General features: G+C 42.1%; 1 protein-coding gene across 1 annotated transcript in view; it reads left to right on the top strand.

Annotated features, from left to right (window-relative positions):
- Positions 1-15,920, top strand: part of SLCO5A1 (solute carrier organic anion transporter family member 5A1) — a 129,260-nt gene extending 113,340 nt beyond the window's left edge. Inside the window, exons 6-9 of the mRNA XM_008710779.2 lie at positions 7,680-7,839; positions 9,902-10,143; positions 12,586-12,650; positions 15,390-15,920. Of these exons, the coding sequence (XP_008709001.1) occupies positions 7,680-7,839; positions 9,902-10,143; positions 12,586-12,650; positions 15,390-15,859 (937 nt within the window). The 3' untranslated portion in view covers positions 15,860-15,920. The remainder of the gene's footprint in view (positions 1-7,679; positions 7,840-9,901; positions 10,144-12,585; positions 12,651-15,389) is intronic.

Here is a 15,920-nt window from a genome sequence, read left to right as displayed (position 1 = left end):
TCTTTAAACTCCCTTTTCTTCATTAAAAGATGAATGAATGTCTGCCATCTAGCTCTGTGCAGGGATGTTATTCATCTAGTGATGCTGAACTTGTAAGAACCTGATGAAAATAAACGTCTTTCTTACCTAAAGCCATGATTTATGGTATACTTCTTCTCATTGAATTGTATCCAATGAAGAAAAACTTGATTAGGTGTGCTGGAGGCTGCTTCAAGGATCCATTCACTCCAGTATTTGCAAGCTGGCTTCATCAAAGTTTATAAATTAGCAAAATAAAAAACCCAGTTTCCTTGGAGAATTCCTTTGGCTTCCCAAATACTTCTGGGAAGATAGTATACTAATATTGATAGTATAGTAAAATTGAATTCATATAAACACTTTTGGGTGGTGTAGATGCACAGACTTGGCACTTTTAGAGTAGCACTTCTGTTTGTGTGAAGAATAAGGGGACCCTTTCTCCAAGCAGGGTGTGGGTTACTTTGCAGCCTCTCCTTGCTCCCTTGGCTGGGTGCTCTTGTGCAGTGTACAGCCTGCTCATCGGTATGGGTTGGCCTGTTAAGTAAAAACTGTTTTCTGTTCTGTATGATTTCGAGGCTTGCCTATGGGATTTCTTTTTCACCTTTAAAGCCAATAAAGGGAGAAATGAAGGGCGTGTCAGTGAAGAGGAGAGTCTTTGTTAGGCATCTGTTTGGCTCAGGTATGGTAACTGGCACTTGTTCATGTATATCTTTTATATATAATGCCTACAACATTACTGTGTGTATTATTACCCACATTTTAATTTAAAAAACCGGGCTTAGAGATGAAGTGATTTGCCCCATGTCATCAGTTGATAAGGAGTAGAACTGAATGAAACCCAAACTATCTATTTCAGGGTTTATGTCCTTTCTGAAAACCAAACTCAGGTGCCGTTTTACATTTTGTATCTCATATAAACACACCCCTAAGCCACACACCACCTCCTTACCAAGAGAGCCACCGAGACTGCATCTGTCTCTGGCAGTCGTGCCCGTTTCCTCATATTTGGCGCATCTGAGTTACAAGCATAGTGCTGTGTTCTGCACACCCACTTTTTCCTCGGTGGCTCTTGGGTCAGCCGTGGTCTTGCCACATACTAGCTGTGTGAGTATGGGCAAATTAATGAACCTTTCTGTGCTTGGTTTCCATATCTTTAAGGTGACAACACTGATAGATACTATCTTGTTGAACCATCTTGTTGAACCATTGTGAGGACCGAATAAAGTTCTCGGCACATTCCTTACCCTCTGTGCCTCCGTTCCCTCATCATTAAGATGGGTTAATAACAGTACCAATCTTTTAGAATTATAGAGAGGATAAGATAGGATAAAACCTATACATAATAAGCAATTGATAAATAACTATTTAAAATGGCATTTTTTTCTCATTTGAAATAAGAGAAAGAAACGCAGAAGGCTTAAATAACGCTGAGTCACACAGTCAGAAAATGGTAGAACTAGAATTTGAACCGAGGTTGCTCTGATTCTGAATGCAATACTTTTCATTATTAAAATATTCTGAAAGAAGAAGAAAGAAAAACCACAAAGAAGCAAGCGCAGTGTATTGGCCACCCTCATTTATTAAAGCTTGGATGAGAAGCTCCGGGTTCACCGGAGGGTGACTCTGCAGGACGATGCATCTTTGAATTAACATCAAGTGCTCAGGAGGCCCCTGAATAGCTGATGGGGGTTGAGATGTTGTAGAAAGATGAACTTTTCCTGTTGAGCCAAGATGGAGTCATAGTCTTTTTGCAGAAGGCACCTGACATGTTATTAGTGGTTCCCCTAGAAAATTCAGATTTGACAGCCAAGATGTGGAAACAACCGAAACGCCCATCAACAGATGAATGGATAAAGAGAATGTGGTGTATGCATACAATGGAATACGATTCAGCCTTAAAAGTGAAAGAAATTTGGCAATATGTGACAAAGTGGATGAACCCTGAGGACATCATGCTAGGTGAAATAAGCCAGTTACAGAATGACAGATACGGAATGATTCATTTATATGAGGTACCTAAAATACTTAGGGTGGAATGGTGGCTTGAGGAAGCGGGAAATGAGGAGTCACTAATCAATGGACATCACGTTTCAGTCAACTCTAGGGATCTGTTGTATGCCACTGTATCGTACACCTAAAATGTGGCAGAAGGGTAGAGCTCATGTTAAGTGTTCTAACCACGATAAAATATAATTGAAGAAAAGAAATTCAGCTTTGAGAATTTGATGATTTTTTTTCATAATAAAAGATCCTAGGCACTCTGGTTAATATCCTGGCCCATTTCCAGCTCAAGTAATTACATTCCCAGCACCCACTGTTACCTTGTAGCTTTTTGTTTGTTTTGTTTTGTTTTTTGTTTTTTTCTCTTTTTTAGAGAGGGGGAGGGAGGTTGGAGGGGCCAAGGGAGAGAGAGAATCTCAAGCAGGTTCCACACCCAGCACCGAGTCTGATGCGGGGCTCCATCTCAAAACCCTGAGATCATGACCTGAGCCAAATCAAGAGTCGGACACTTACCCGACTGAGCCACCCAGGTCCCTTCCCTGCCGTTGTAGTTAGGAAGTGTATGTTGCTTCCCCTGTGCGTCTGTATTTTACACAGGCATGTCGGAATCATCTCACAGCTCTAAGAGTCAGGATTTACTGTGAACACCGTGGCTCAAATAAGATTTTATGTAAACACATTGCATAATGTGAGTTCTTTGCTCTTTACCTTTTCTTCAAGTAATTTTAAAAAATGGGGTTGAATCTGATGTCCATGTATGAAATCGTTCAATGGCACTGAGTCTTGATAAATCATTTAATAATGCTAGCTTTATTATCGTTCATTTATCAAGTGTCATCTCTTTGAACTTAAAACTAAGGTCTATTATGTCATCTTCTGGTTGAAATTACTTCTGACTTGAATTACTGGGCCAGAACTTTTCCAGGGGTCATTTCTTGAGCTGTGAAGTGGCGAGGAAGCATTTTCTCAGTTTTCTGTGTTTGGCAGTGACTGTTGGATGGAGCGATCCAAGTTCAACCGAGTCCAAAATCTCAGAGGTTGGGATTTTTCCCTGAAGTTACTTTTCTCAATATAGTTTTATTGACCCAAAGTGCCAAGACTACAGAAACTGAATATAGCCTGCTAATTCAGACCTTTGTTGCAACTTCCCCAAAATGTATTTCATGCTGTTTGTCACCACTCCTGCCCTGCCACGTGATGTATTTAGATAGTACTGTACTCCGCTCTCGGGGTACCTCGCATTTCTGGCCACATCGTTTCTAAATTCTCTAATGAAACCATTCATCTCCTCATCTGTGCCTCACGGACAGCTTAACTTACTCAAGTTTTCTCCCATTGCTTTTGGTGCCATTCAGGATCTTTTGTTTGTTATAGACATGATGAATTTTAAAAGAAATTCCTAAAAAGTAGAGGACAGTATGTGTGTCTCTGGATTATCCTAGCTACCTTTAATTACAGGTGTATGATTTGATCTATTTTTGGCTCTTACTAGTAAGCTCTGTGAACTCTGACAGCATCTATCCTCTCCAATATTCAGTTTCCTCATCTAAAAGGTGAGGGCACAGTCATAATAATTTTAATTCTTGTGAGGAATAAATGAGGTAATTTATATAGAGATCTTGGTGCACAATTCCTGGAGTAAAAATAGGGCCCTCGAAATGTTAGTTTTAAATGATAACGATGATTATGATGATAATAATAATAATTACAAACCTGAAATTGAACAGCTATATATAGCCAGGGAAGCATTTTAATATGAAGTCAAGAATTTAAGTGGAATCAAAAAGAAACATTCTAATTGAAGTCTTCTTGAAGGTTGAGATAAATTGATAGCGATTAAGATATTATGAGAAAGATACCAGTTTTTTCCAGCTGATTAGTATATTTTGCTAAAAAGGTATTTGCTACATGAATCCTATTCTTTTAACCCATGTGACTTGAGCATAAGATGCATAGATGCCCATTGTCATGTTTCTTGATAGGGAGATGCTTAAGGGGAGGTGGAAAGATGGTTAGGGGGCTCCTCTCTGATTTACGGTGACCTGTAGAAGTATGTCAGATGGGGACGTCCAAGTATTCTTTAGGTGGGATGATGTGACATACATCGTGAGTGTGTGTGTGCACATGCCCATGCGAGAAAGAGAGAGAGAGAGAGAGAGAGGAGAGAATGAGAGAGACAGAGACAGAGAGAGATATTTGAGAGCCACTGTGTCCTTACTAACCCAGCTGTCACAGCCCCATGGTGGACATTATTACTTATGTTAGACTATGGTCTGTTTGATTATTATATATTACTTTAAATAAATGTTGATCCTTAAGCAATTGATTTAATAAAGAATGGGCAGCAAGCTTGCTCCTTTTCCCTTTTTTGTTCATTTGGTCTCCCTTTGGCTGGTTTTCTTGAAGCCTCAATGATTGTGGGGCATGTCATTGCATCCCTCATAGTTTCTTATTCTTTAAAACCAGCAAGTGGTACTAGATAGTCTCAGGGACCACTCCCATCTTTCTAGTTCTTTAATTCTGCGATTCTTACAGTAAGAACTCATGTATGACTCTTAGGCTTGCAACTTGGACCCCGCAGTTGTTTGTGGGTCCCCTTGCTAGTGAGGCCTTTTTCTTTTCTTCTTTTTTTTTTTTTTAAGATTTTATTTATTTATTTGTTAGAGAGAGAGAGAGAGCACAAGCAGGGGGAGCAGCAGGCAGAGGGAGAAGCAGGCTCCCCGCTGAGCAAGGAGCCCGATACGGGGCTCGATGCCAGGATCCCTGCATCCCAGGATCATGACCTGAGCTGAAGGCAGACGCTTCACCGACTAAGTCACCCAGGTGTCCCAGTGAGGCCTTTTCCTTCACTTGGAAATTAACACTTATCTTGCCTCTGAACTCACAGGAGCCTCTTACTTGTAAAGCTAACTTGTCAGAAGTGCTGTAGTTTATTGGAAGCGTGATGCACAGTCCTTTGCCCGTGTAAGTGCGGTGCCCCCTGGCCCTTGTGTGATTGTACTCCTGTGGTGGATTCCCTTCAGGCTCATGAAGGGCTCAGGTTGCTTAGTGTCATTCAGGTTTAAACACTTGTATCCTTATTACAACCCAGCCTGTTTTCTGAAAAGGGAGTGACAGTCCAACAAGACATTACTATTCTTTAAAATTTATTTTTTTTAAAATCAGCACAGTGTAAAGCCTTAACCATGTTGGTATCTTTCGTTTTTTGCGCCACTCCGGCCTTTGCCCATAATGACTTTCCCGTGAATGCCCACTTCTTTTCACTACTATTTCTATTTGTTGCTTGTTTTGATTTTCTTAGAGCTTTATTGTATCATTTCTTTGTTTCAGACATCATGTTCTCATGAGAAAAGCAAATATACCCAACGATGACCTGGGACTGTGCCTCTGTTTCTGGAACTCAGGAAAGCTCGTGCTTCCTGTCATCAGTGGGTTTTGAGCATCTGTTTATATTCTCTTAGATTCCTTTCTCTTGAGTGGACGGACCCATGAAAGAGAGGTGTTTGGAAGCTCGTGGTGGTCATAAATGCATATGAATCATGCTCTTAATAAGAAATTCTTTGTAACTTCTTAATAGTAATAGTAAGAACTATACCGTATGGATTTGGAGCCTGTCATTGTTAGTGACTAAGCATACAGACATATAAAATCCCTTTTATTTGGTCATGGCTTGCAATGCAGCTCTTGAAGAGCTAGTGAGGAGAACAGTAATGGACACAGAACACTTTTCATATGGTACCAGTTAAAATAGCACTAATTAGCGTTATAGTGAATTATCTGGCCTCTCTGGACCTCCATTTCATCATTTGTGGAATGTAGTAGTAAGCCTAGAATAGACTCTTGCCCTCACCCTCAAGACCACTAAGACTTGGGCAATGGGAGTCGTGCGGGGGTCACATGGGGGGTTAAATTGTGCATGGGGGCACAGATAGAGTCATCGGGGTTTTCGTGCGGGGTGGTGTGGGGTTGTTCTGTGTATTAGAGGGTATCTAGAAGTGTCCCTGGCCCCTGCCCACTGGAGCAATAGCACTCCCTTAGTTGTGACAACCAAAAATGTCCCCTAGGGAACAAAATTGCCCCTGTGGAGAAGTACTGATCTAGAATAACATTTTTAAAAGTATAAAAGTATACAACAAAATGATATGAATCCAAGAGTTTGTGGGCATAATTATCAAAGTCTTATGACAAAATTTCTTCTGCAGAATGACTGACGTTAGTGAAGAACAGAGTTTATTTCACTTTGACCTCTTTAGAAGCCTTTCTTGATAAGGTTTATTTTTTGAAAGATTTTATTTATTTATTTGAGAGAGAGAGCAGGAGGGAGAGGGAGAAGCAGGCTCCCCGCTGAGCAGGGAGCCCTATGTGGGACTCAATCCCAGGACCCTGGGATCATGACCTGAGCCAAAAGCAAACGCTTAATCATCTGAGCCACCCAGGCGCCCCTCTTGATAAGGTTTAAATACTGCTATGAATTTGTTCCTTTCATTAAAATTTGAGGACTCAGTTATCAAAGTGTGAAAGAGGACACAGGAGAGAGACCTTTGAATGAAAAATGCTTTCTGTGTATAGACTAAACACATAGGGTTGGGATGGGCTATGCTACTGGAGGGGCGGTTGCTCAACATAGGCATTAAAGATAAGTTCTGGCACGTAACAGACATTCTAGAATATTGTTGAATGGATGGATGATGAATAGATGAATCTGCTGTTACTAACTCATGTGGCTTTGGGAACAGTATTTCATCAGTGACAAAAATGGTGGTCATAGAAGCCAAGGAAGAGGTCACTAGAGAGCCCCTTTCATTCTCCCATGGCTTCCCTGGGTCCCTCCTGGGTCCCTGCCTGCCTCTGCTCTTCTCTACAACATTTCCTTCTACTTCTTTCCCCCCGCCCCCATATCCTTACCTGCTCCCCTCGTTTTATATGTGTTGCCTGAATTGATTGTATTAGAACTTTTCATATTGTGTCATTTCTTTGAATCAGACATCGTGATCTTATGAGAGAACAAACCCACCACGTTGACTGTGAATCCGCATCTGGGCTTTCTGAAGGAAGGACTGAACGTTCCTCGCCGGTTGTTTGAACCACAGTAGTGATGTGATTCCCGATCTTCTTTGAAAATCACTTACGACTCAATTTCTAGAGTCCCATGTCTTTCTTTGATAATTTATTCCAGAACAATTGACGTTTTCAGTCAGAGGAACCCCTGTCGACAACTGTGATGGATGGGTTTTGTTTGTGCCCTCCTAATGGTGTTATTGATTTGATACAGAAAAGCAGTTCCTCTCTTTTATAGTTGAAGAAATCGAGGCCTGGGTTTGTTAAGACAGAGAGCTGAATATCTACAATAAGTGGGTGGTTACACGGGGGTTAGAACTGCTGAGCCCAGATCTGTAGCACCAAGATGGAAGGTAGAATAGAGGCATGATAGATCATTTGATACGGAACTCTTGAATTTATAGTACCAGAAGACTGAAACATTTTTCTTTGTGCTGTGTGTAAAAGTCATGATAATTATCCAAGGTGGTTACTTTACAGTACCATAGCTTTGATTTAATGGGACCAGCTTTTCTAAAATGGACAAATTACTTAACGTCGAGAACTTTCTTTAGAGTTTTATTTTAGTAAATGTTGCTCATGACCTGCTTTTTTCTCTCTAGACCTTCTCTCACCATGCCTCACAGGAACCTGACAGGAAGCTGCAATGTTAATTGTGGTTGTAAAATACACGAGTATGAGCCAGTCTGTGGATCGGATGGAATTACATACTTTAACCCTTGTCTGGCTGGCTGTGTTAACAGTGGTAATCTTAGCACCGGGGTGAGTGTTTTTCACAAGTTCCTGTACTGTTGTTGATCCAACATCCTGTGACAAGGACGTGTTAGAATTCATATACTAACACTCGGCTTCGGTCCCTCTTTTCAAGAAACATCAAATAACCTACAAAAGATGTCTTGACAAAAAGCCAGAGGAAAGAAAATTATGCAATGCTATCATTTTTTTTCCAGGGACGATTGGAGTGTGTGGGTACAGTGACTTTTTCCACATCAGCCTCCTCCCACTTTACATTCTGTGCCAACTCAGTGAAACGCGATAAGGCTCAGTGCTAGGCCTCCCATTTCTTACTCTGCCAGGGCCCTTGCGATGCATTTGAAGGTCAAGATGAGCACATTTGGTGCTAATAGGAGAGCACCTTCCCTGATCAGAGTTTGTGAAGATGGGCAATAACTATTTTTCATAGACTATAAGGTTGTTTGTTTTTTTTTTTTGACAGTAGGTGGGAACTCTTATTTTATTTTATTTTATTTTATTTTATTTTATTTTATTTTCTCTTTCTTTCTTTTGTTCTTTCTTTCTTCCTTTCCTTCTTTTTCTTTCTTTCTTTCTTTTTTTTAACTTTCAGAGTAAAGATATTTCTGTCAGTTCAAGAATAGGCTATTTTGAGAATTCCCTTCCCTGTGAATTATAAATAGGCTGTAATACTGTGGGAGGTTTTCATATTCTACTCAGTTCTTTATTGAGCCTGGTTTCATTCTTTGCATAAGAACAGATTGTAGGAGGCTGCTGTAATTAAAAAGGTTAAGGTGCATTGCCTTGTACTGTGTAGGTGTTAAGGGATTAGACCATTGACTGTTTTGGGATTGTCATATTTGATTTCGGAGTTTTAAGCTATAGTGATAAATTGAGAAATCCTGTTGCTGGCTCCTCATTATATAATTGGTGAGCTCCAGCATGTGACCAAGTTGGAAGAGACAATGAGCTCTGTCCTCAGTGGCTAAGTCCTTCCCCGGGGGTGAGCGGGGGAGTCCTCTAATGCACAGCCTCATTCTTAAAAAGAGGCCTGCAGTCCCCGGAGCACAGATGGCCAAATGGCATCCCATCCTTGTATTTGTTGCTACTGCTTCTCCAAGTAGCTGAGGGCGCACAATGACAGTGAGTTCAGCTGATGTCTTTTCAGTAAAAACAACATAACAGGCAGAAAGATTAATTGGTTGCTTTTATTTGAAATGCCTTTTTAGTTCCTTGAACTAGCTTTTTTTCAAACGAAACAGCCAATGATATGTTCACTGGTCCTGACCCTGGAGTCATCATGGAGGCATCATGAATTCTCTGCACTCATTTAACAAATATTTACTTTAGGTCCTACACTGTGTCCAGGTTGATGCTAGGTGCTCTCGTGGGCACAAATAAACAGAAAGCTTGGTTCCTGTTTTTGAGGGGCTTCTCTAATTAGAGAGCCCGAGAATTAAACAGCAGTGGAAGCAGCACATAGTTGTGACCAAAATGAGCATATGGAATGTGAATGCTATAGAACGGAGTGTTGAAAGCTCCTTATAAAAGTTTAGGTTTACACGATTTGGCCAGCAGACATTGTTGGATGCACACTTTGGATCCTTACTGTTAGCAATGAGGCTGTGTTTTCACTTAAATATTATGCATATTTTTTAAAATTTAAATTCAATTAGCCAACATATAATACATCATTAGTTTCAGATGTAGAGTTCAATAATTCATCAGTTGCACACAACACATCACATCACGTGGCCTCCTTAATGCCCACCCTCCAGTTGCCCAGGCCCCCACCTCCCTCCCCTCCAGCAACCCTCAGTTTGTTTCCTAGAGTTAAGAGTCTCTCATGGTTTGTCTCCCTCTGATTTCTTCCCATTCAGCTTTCCCTCCCTTCCCCTATGATCCTCTGCTTTGTTTCTCATAGTCCACATATGAGTGAAGCCATATGATAATTGTCTTTCTCTGATTGACTTATTTCGCTCAGCAAAATATAATGCCTATTCAAATACTAGAGCTATTTTAGAGCTTTAAACTTTGTCTTCATTTTCCTGTGCTTTAGGTTGGCTCACAACCGATCTTTGTCATCCCTTAGATAAGGAATTACACAGAGTGCACCTGTGTCCAAAGCCGGCAAGTGATCACCCCACCTACAGTGGGACAGCGCAGTCAGCTCCGCGTGGTCATCGTCAAAACCTATCTCAACGAGAACGGCTATGCTGTGTCCGGGAAGTGCAAACGGGCCTGCAACACCCTTATCCCCTTCTTAATTTTTCTCTTCATAGTCACCTTCATCACAGCATGTGCCCAGCCATCAGCCATCATAGTAACACTCAGGTGAGAACAGCACTCAGCTTCCAGGTGGGTTCTACACTCACAATTGCCAGAGTACACGTTCCGAGCTGGGATCGATGTGGTAGCGCGGAGAGGAAAGCAACGTCAGATTGTGCAGGGAAGCGCTCAGACCTTTGCTTGTTGAATTTAGGAGAAGTATTTCCCACATCAGGAAGGGAAAGGAAGGTTGTGACGTTTCATACCCCAGAACTTTCTTTATTCAGGTGGATTCTAGTCCTGTAGTCTAGTGAAACTTCTTTTGGGTGCCTTGGGTTCCTGAAGTCTGTGCCCTTAAAGGTTCAAGTTCAGGAGCTGAAAGCGGTCGCCATGTTAGCCACGCAGAGCCTGACTCCAGATGGGGCAGGAAGTCATTTGGTGAAGTTGCTGAGTCTCGGGTACAGGCAAAGACTATTTTTTTTTTAAAGATTTTATTTATTTATTCGACAGAGATAGAGACAGCCAGCGAGGGAGGGAACACAAGCAGGGGGAGGGGGAGAGGAAGAAGCAGGCTCATAGTGGAGGAGCCTGATGTGGGGCTCGATCCCATAACGCCGGGATCACGCCCTGAGCCGAAGGCAGACGCTTAACCGCTGTGCCACCCAGGTGCCCCACAGGCAAAGACTATTATCTCCAACCTGGTAGGTAGTCAGTACCTCCGGGATCAGTGACAGTTCACCTGGGGCCTGCAATTCAAAATGTGGATTTCATGAATTTTACTGTCATATGAAATTTTGGAGTTGAACCAGGGAAAGGACAGACTGGGAGATGTAATTCTTCAGTTATTCATGCTATGTTTTATTATATATCCCGTTTGTGGGTTTTTGCTTATAAAAGAACACAGACGTTACTTTAATGGAAGTCCTGTTAAAAATGTTGACACGGGCCCATTCAGATCAGTGTGTTGGCATTTGCAGTAAAGGCTACAGTGGGCAAAGGAGGGAAGGGGACGGCGCGGTGAAGGAGAAACTCGCCCACGGTGGCTTCAGGGGGATCAGGGGAGGCAGTGCAGTGAAGGAGTGAGGAGGAAAGGGAATCCGTCCTCATTCCTCCTTTACCTCCTCCCTGGCTCCTCAGTACCCCACACAGCAGGGCACCTGGTGGTCCCACCTGCTGGGACGTCATTCCTAGCAAGGCGGTTGGGCTGTTGGCTGCTTCTTCTGCACATTTTGGCTTTTCTTCTATGGGATGCTGAGTTAGACGTTTGCCAGCCAGTCCCTTCCTTGACAGTATGATAACAGCACCCGGTGGGAAGGCCCATTGGTTGATTCACTCAGTTCCTCCATCAGCAGGTAACAGTGGTGTGTGCAGCATGGGGCAAGTTGCTAGGTAAGGATAAGGAAGGTGGGGAAAGGGGGCGCCTGGGTGGCACAGCGGTTGGGCGTCTGCCTTCGGCTCAGGGCTTGATCCGGCGTTTCGGGATGGAGCCCCGCATCAGGCTCCTCTGCTGGGAGCCTGCTTCTTCCTCTCCCACTCCCCCTGCTTGTGTTCCCTTTCTCGCTGGCTGTCTCTCTCTCTGTCGAATAAATAAATAATAAAATCTTTAAAAAAAAAAAAAAAGGAAGGTGGGGAAAGATGGCAGGTGCATCGGTCCTGGGGAAGTGGGCACGTTATCCCTAGAACTCAGTGCGTATGGGACAGAAAAGATCAGGTACTTCAGCATTTTAAAAAACGAATCCTTAATAATCTTAATTTTTAAACTTTAATTCTGCAAGAGATGTTAAATATCCCAGATCAGGGCTGCCCCGTGTCATCGCGCTCGAACATGGCAAATCACCAGCTGGCTTCTCACTCAAAACTTCAGAAAAAGGAGCTCTTTAATCTTTGCTAATTACAAATCAGTAGATTCCAATCTTCCTGCCATGTGGGAATTACTTGGAGCCGTGTGGGAATTACTTGGATAGGTTTTAGGAAAAGAAGAAAAGAATGAGGTGATGGGGAGGGATTCACTCTTTTTCTAATGTTTGGCTTGTTTTTTTACTTTTTTCTTGACTCTCCTTTCTTTAACTTTTTTCCTCTATACTTTTCCTTGAGAAATCACAGGAGTAGCTTTCAGCCGACACACCTACTCTCTGGAAAGTGTAAGCAAATAGAAAAACAAGAATGCGATAGCTGGGATAAATTATTTTATCTGTTTTTTTCACGGAACTGGTTTCAGAAGCTCAGAGCCACTTGTGTACCTTCAGCCATGAACCTGTGGCCCTCCACCCGTGTTTACCCAGAAACAGAGCTAATCAGAGCTTCTCTGGAGTCTTCACTGGGGAGAACTCACTCTCCGATTCAGCTACATCAGCAGGCTTGTTTGGCTGTTGTTGAGAAATTCTAGTAAATAAATATTTTGGCACAGCAGCTCTGTGGTCCCCGGCTCCGCGCTAAGCTGGCTTGATTTGATGTTCGTTTTCTTGAGGCCGGTGTTTTCAGACATTTCTTTCTTTCCCTTCACTGTAGGTCGGTAGAAGATGAGGAGAGACCTTTCGCGCTGGGAATGCAGTTTGTGTTATTGCGAACACTTGGTATGTTCCTGAATTTCCACGTGTGCCTCTTAGTTCCTCATTACAGATGGCAAATTCTCACTGTCCTTTAAAAATGGCAAGTCAATCATTTGTTACGGTTAGTAGCAGCTCGGATTTTATGGGTTAACGGCAGGGCACAACTTCCTTATTTTCTGATTTGAACTAGAAGCTACCCAGTTCTGTCATTTGATGAAACAGATCACAACTGACTTTGGAACAGTTTCTTTTTCACCATGAGCACAAACTTGGGTTAAATTCCCCAAAGTGTTTTTGGTATGGTAAGAAATATTGAATCAAGCCATTGTGATGGGCTTATGATCCTGGCATTTTTGTCCCTTTATGCCTTTTTAACATGAAAGTGATGGAAATTGGCATTCTATTATTTGCGAAAATTTTAATTCCTTCTTTACAATAATTTTATTGGGCCAGGCAAAAAGCGTACCTATCAAGTTTTCTGAGAAAAGAAATTAAAAATTCTGAAAAGAAAAAAGAAAGATCCCCAAATTGTTACATTGGGAGTCACCTTTACTTATTAACAAGAGAAGCTCATTAGCACTGTCAGTGTATTGCAGGGTTCATTTGGGCGTGAAGAACGTCGTTCTGATTTTGACGAACACTGTATCGCTCTGTGGTGGTTTGGAACAATGCATGGGAAATATCATGTGAAGTAGCCCATTGCCTTGATCAATTTCAGTATTGTAATTGACTTCCCCATCACCAAGCATAGTTTTTCTTTCACAAGTGGCAGTCTGTCATTTTCCTCAGCTGTTGTTTCTCCCAGTAATCAGTATCATTGTCCACAGGACAAAAAAGAAAAGAAATAGGTTTTTTGATTTAAATTTTTAATTTCCATTTTGAAAGGTGAAACACTTTAAAATGGTATCATCTGACCCTCTGAAACATTAGTCTTCTCTGGAATTCTCCATTCGTCATTACGTTGTGGTTGGTGGCCCAGTCTGGGAGTAGGGACTTTCTGGTGCTCCTCAGAGGCTTCTAGTTGCATTGTATGGGTGACTTGTTTTTTGTTTTTTTTTTTTTTTTTTGGTACCGATAAAACTTAGAAGGTCCCATTTTTCAAAGCCAGCTGGTGAAAGGAAATTCTGACATGCTTTGATTTGGTTAAGAAACTTGCCTTTTACTTCCTGTTGAAAACCAAAAATTTGTTTTCAAGGAGGGAAATTTGTTTAGCGAAGGAGTAGTTGACCAGGAAAAGAAAAAAATGGGCCCTCCTTTTTGCTCTCCCTGTCTTTGATGCCATGGAGTTAGGGTGGTTTCTTTTGGAATTGGAGGTAAAGGTGAGTCAACAGAGGGATGTCGCGGTGTCAGGAGTAAGTGGAAGGAGGACATTTCAGGCCTCTATTATTTAATTCAACCTTGACGTAAGTTCTGTTGATTATGAAAAGCTGTAGTTGGGCCAAAAACCAATTGCCATTTCCCCAAATTCCAAAGCAAAAAGAGAGTTTTAAGTATTTTCGTAATGTTAAATTTTAATTATAGTGAACATACCTCATTTTGAATGAGTACAACATATTTAAAAATATATCACTTAGCCCACCGTTTTCCCTTCCTTCCCCTTCTCTTCCTCCTTCTCTCCCTCCTTCCCATCACTTCCTTTTCTAAACTCTTATTGAGGATCCATGGGCTGTCCTGAGGGGTCCTTGGGATGCAAGGAATAAAAGGCTTGGCCTCTGCCATCAAGGAGCTTATGGGTAACAAATCTGCAAACCCTTTCAACGCTGCGTGATAGTCGATACAATGGAGGTGTATACAAAATGCAGTGGGAATACGGTGGCATCTGAGTGAGTGAGGAACTTAAAGGAGGGGTAGATAATTGCAAGGTGAACAATTTGGGAATGGGGACACATTTCAGCAAAGGGAGTAAGATATGGTGAAGGAAGTCCACTTGGGTAGACTTTCTTTCTTATGGGAGTAAAGAAATGTCTATCTCATAGCCCAAACAATGAAGCTACTACTCATCACAGATGTTTCACAAGCTTCAAAGATGAATTTTATGCCTTAGTTATTTCTTTTTTTTTTTTAAAGATTTTATTTATTTATTTGACAGAGATAGAGACAGCCAGCGAGAGCAGGAACACAAGCAGGGGGAGTGGAAGAGGAAGAAGCAGGCTCACAGCGGAGGAGCCTGATGTGGGGCTCGATCCCAGAACGCCGGGATCACGCCCTGAGCCGAAGGCAGACGCTTAACCGCTGTGCCACCCAGGCGCCCCATGCCTTAGTTATTTCTATGCCCCAATTGTCTTTATATGGTTTGCCATTTGATGTGGTTTCTGGCTTATAGGGGACAGTGTCTTTCCTCATACCCTTCCTGTACCCGAGGACTAGAACCCAATCCGTAAGACCTAAGTGTACTGAATTTTAGTGGTTCATAAAGGGTCTTAGTGTAGCCTCTTGAGTATTTAATGACAAAATCTGGTTTTTAAGGTGAAAAGGATTGCCTAATGGAATTTTTAGCAATCGACATTTTTACAATCTTAAAAATCATTAACGTATTCTGACTGAGTTGAACACTGGAAGATTTAGAGTATTTATAACTTAGTGAACATTTTTATAATAAATATATTATGATAAGATGTGACATATTTAAAAGTCAAGTAACACTAGAAAACTACTGCCCTCAACTGGCTTTAGAGCAAACAAGCACCTTGCTAATTTACAAATCTGTTTTCTCTGATAAGATGGGCTAAATGTTGTTCTTTTTCTTTCTCTCTTCAACTTTAGCGTACATTCCTACTCCGATTTACTTTGGAGCAGTGATTGACACCACCTGCATGCTCTGGCAACAGGAGTGTGGCGTGCAAGGCTCTTGCTGGGAGTACAACGTGACATCGTTTCGTTTTGTCTATTTTGGCTTGGCGGCCGGCCTCAAATTTGTTGGCTTTATTTTTATTTTTCTGGCTTGGTACTCCATTAAGTACAAGGAGGACGAGCTGCAGAGGCAAAGGTGGAGAGAATTCCCTCTGAGCACTGTGAGTGAGATGGTGGGCCACACCGACAACGCTGATAAGTACGCCCGGACTAGATCTTGTCCCGCTTTCAGCAGCCAGGGGGATTTCCACGAAGAGACTGGTCTGCAGAAAGGGATCCCGTACACCGCACAGACCTATCCGGGGCCCTTCCCCCAAGCAATAAGCTCCTCCCCAGACCCGGGGCTGGAAGAAAGCCCTACTGCCATGTCGCCTCCCTCCTGAAGCTTGAAAACGGAAGACTTTAGTTTTGTTGGTTGAGTTGAATATGGCAACTTGAGAAACA

This window comes from Ursus maritimus, unplaced genomic scaffold (genome assembly GCF_017311325.1).
Source record: "Ursus maritimus isolate PB19 unplaced genomic scaffold, ASM1731132v1 scaffold_9, whole genome shotgun sequence".
Lineage (NCBI taxonomy): Eukaryota > Metazoa > Chordata > Mammalia > Carnivora > Ursidae > Ursus > Ursus maritimus.
The sequence above is the reverse complement of the archived record's forward strand: the minus strand, read 5'-3'. Positions and strand labels throughout refer to the sequence as shown.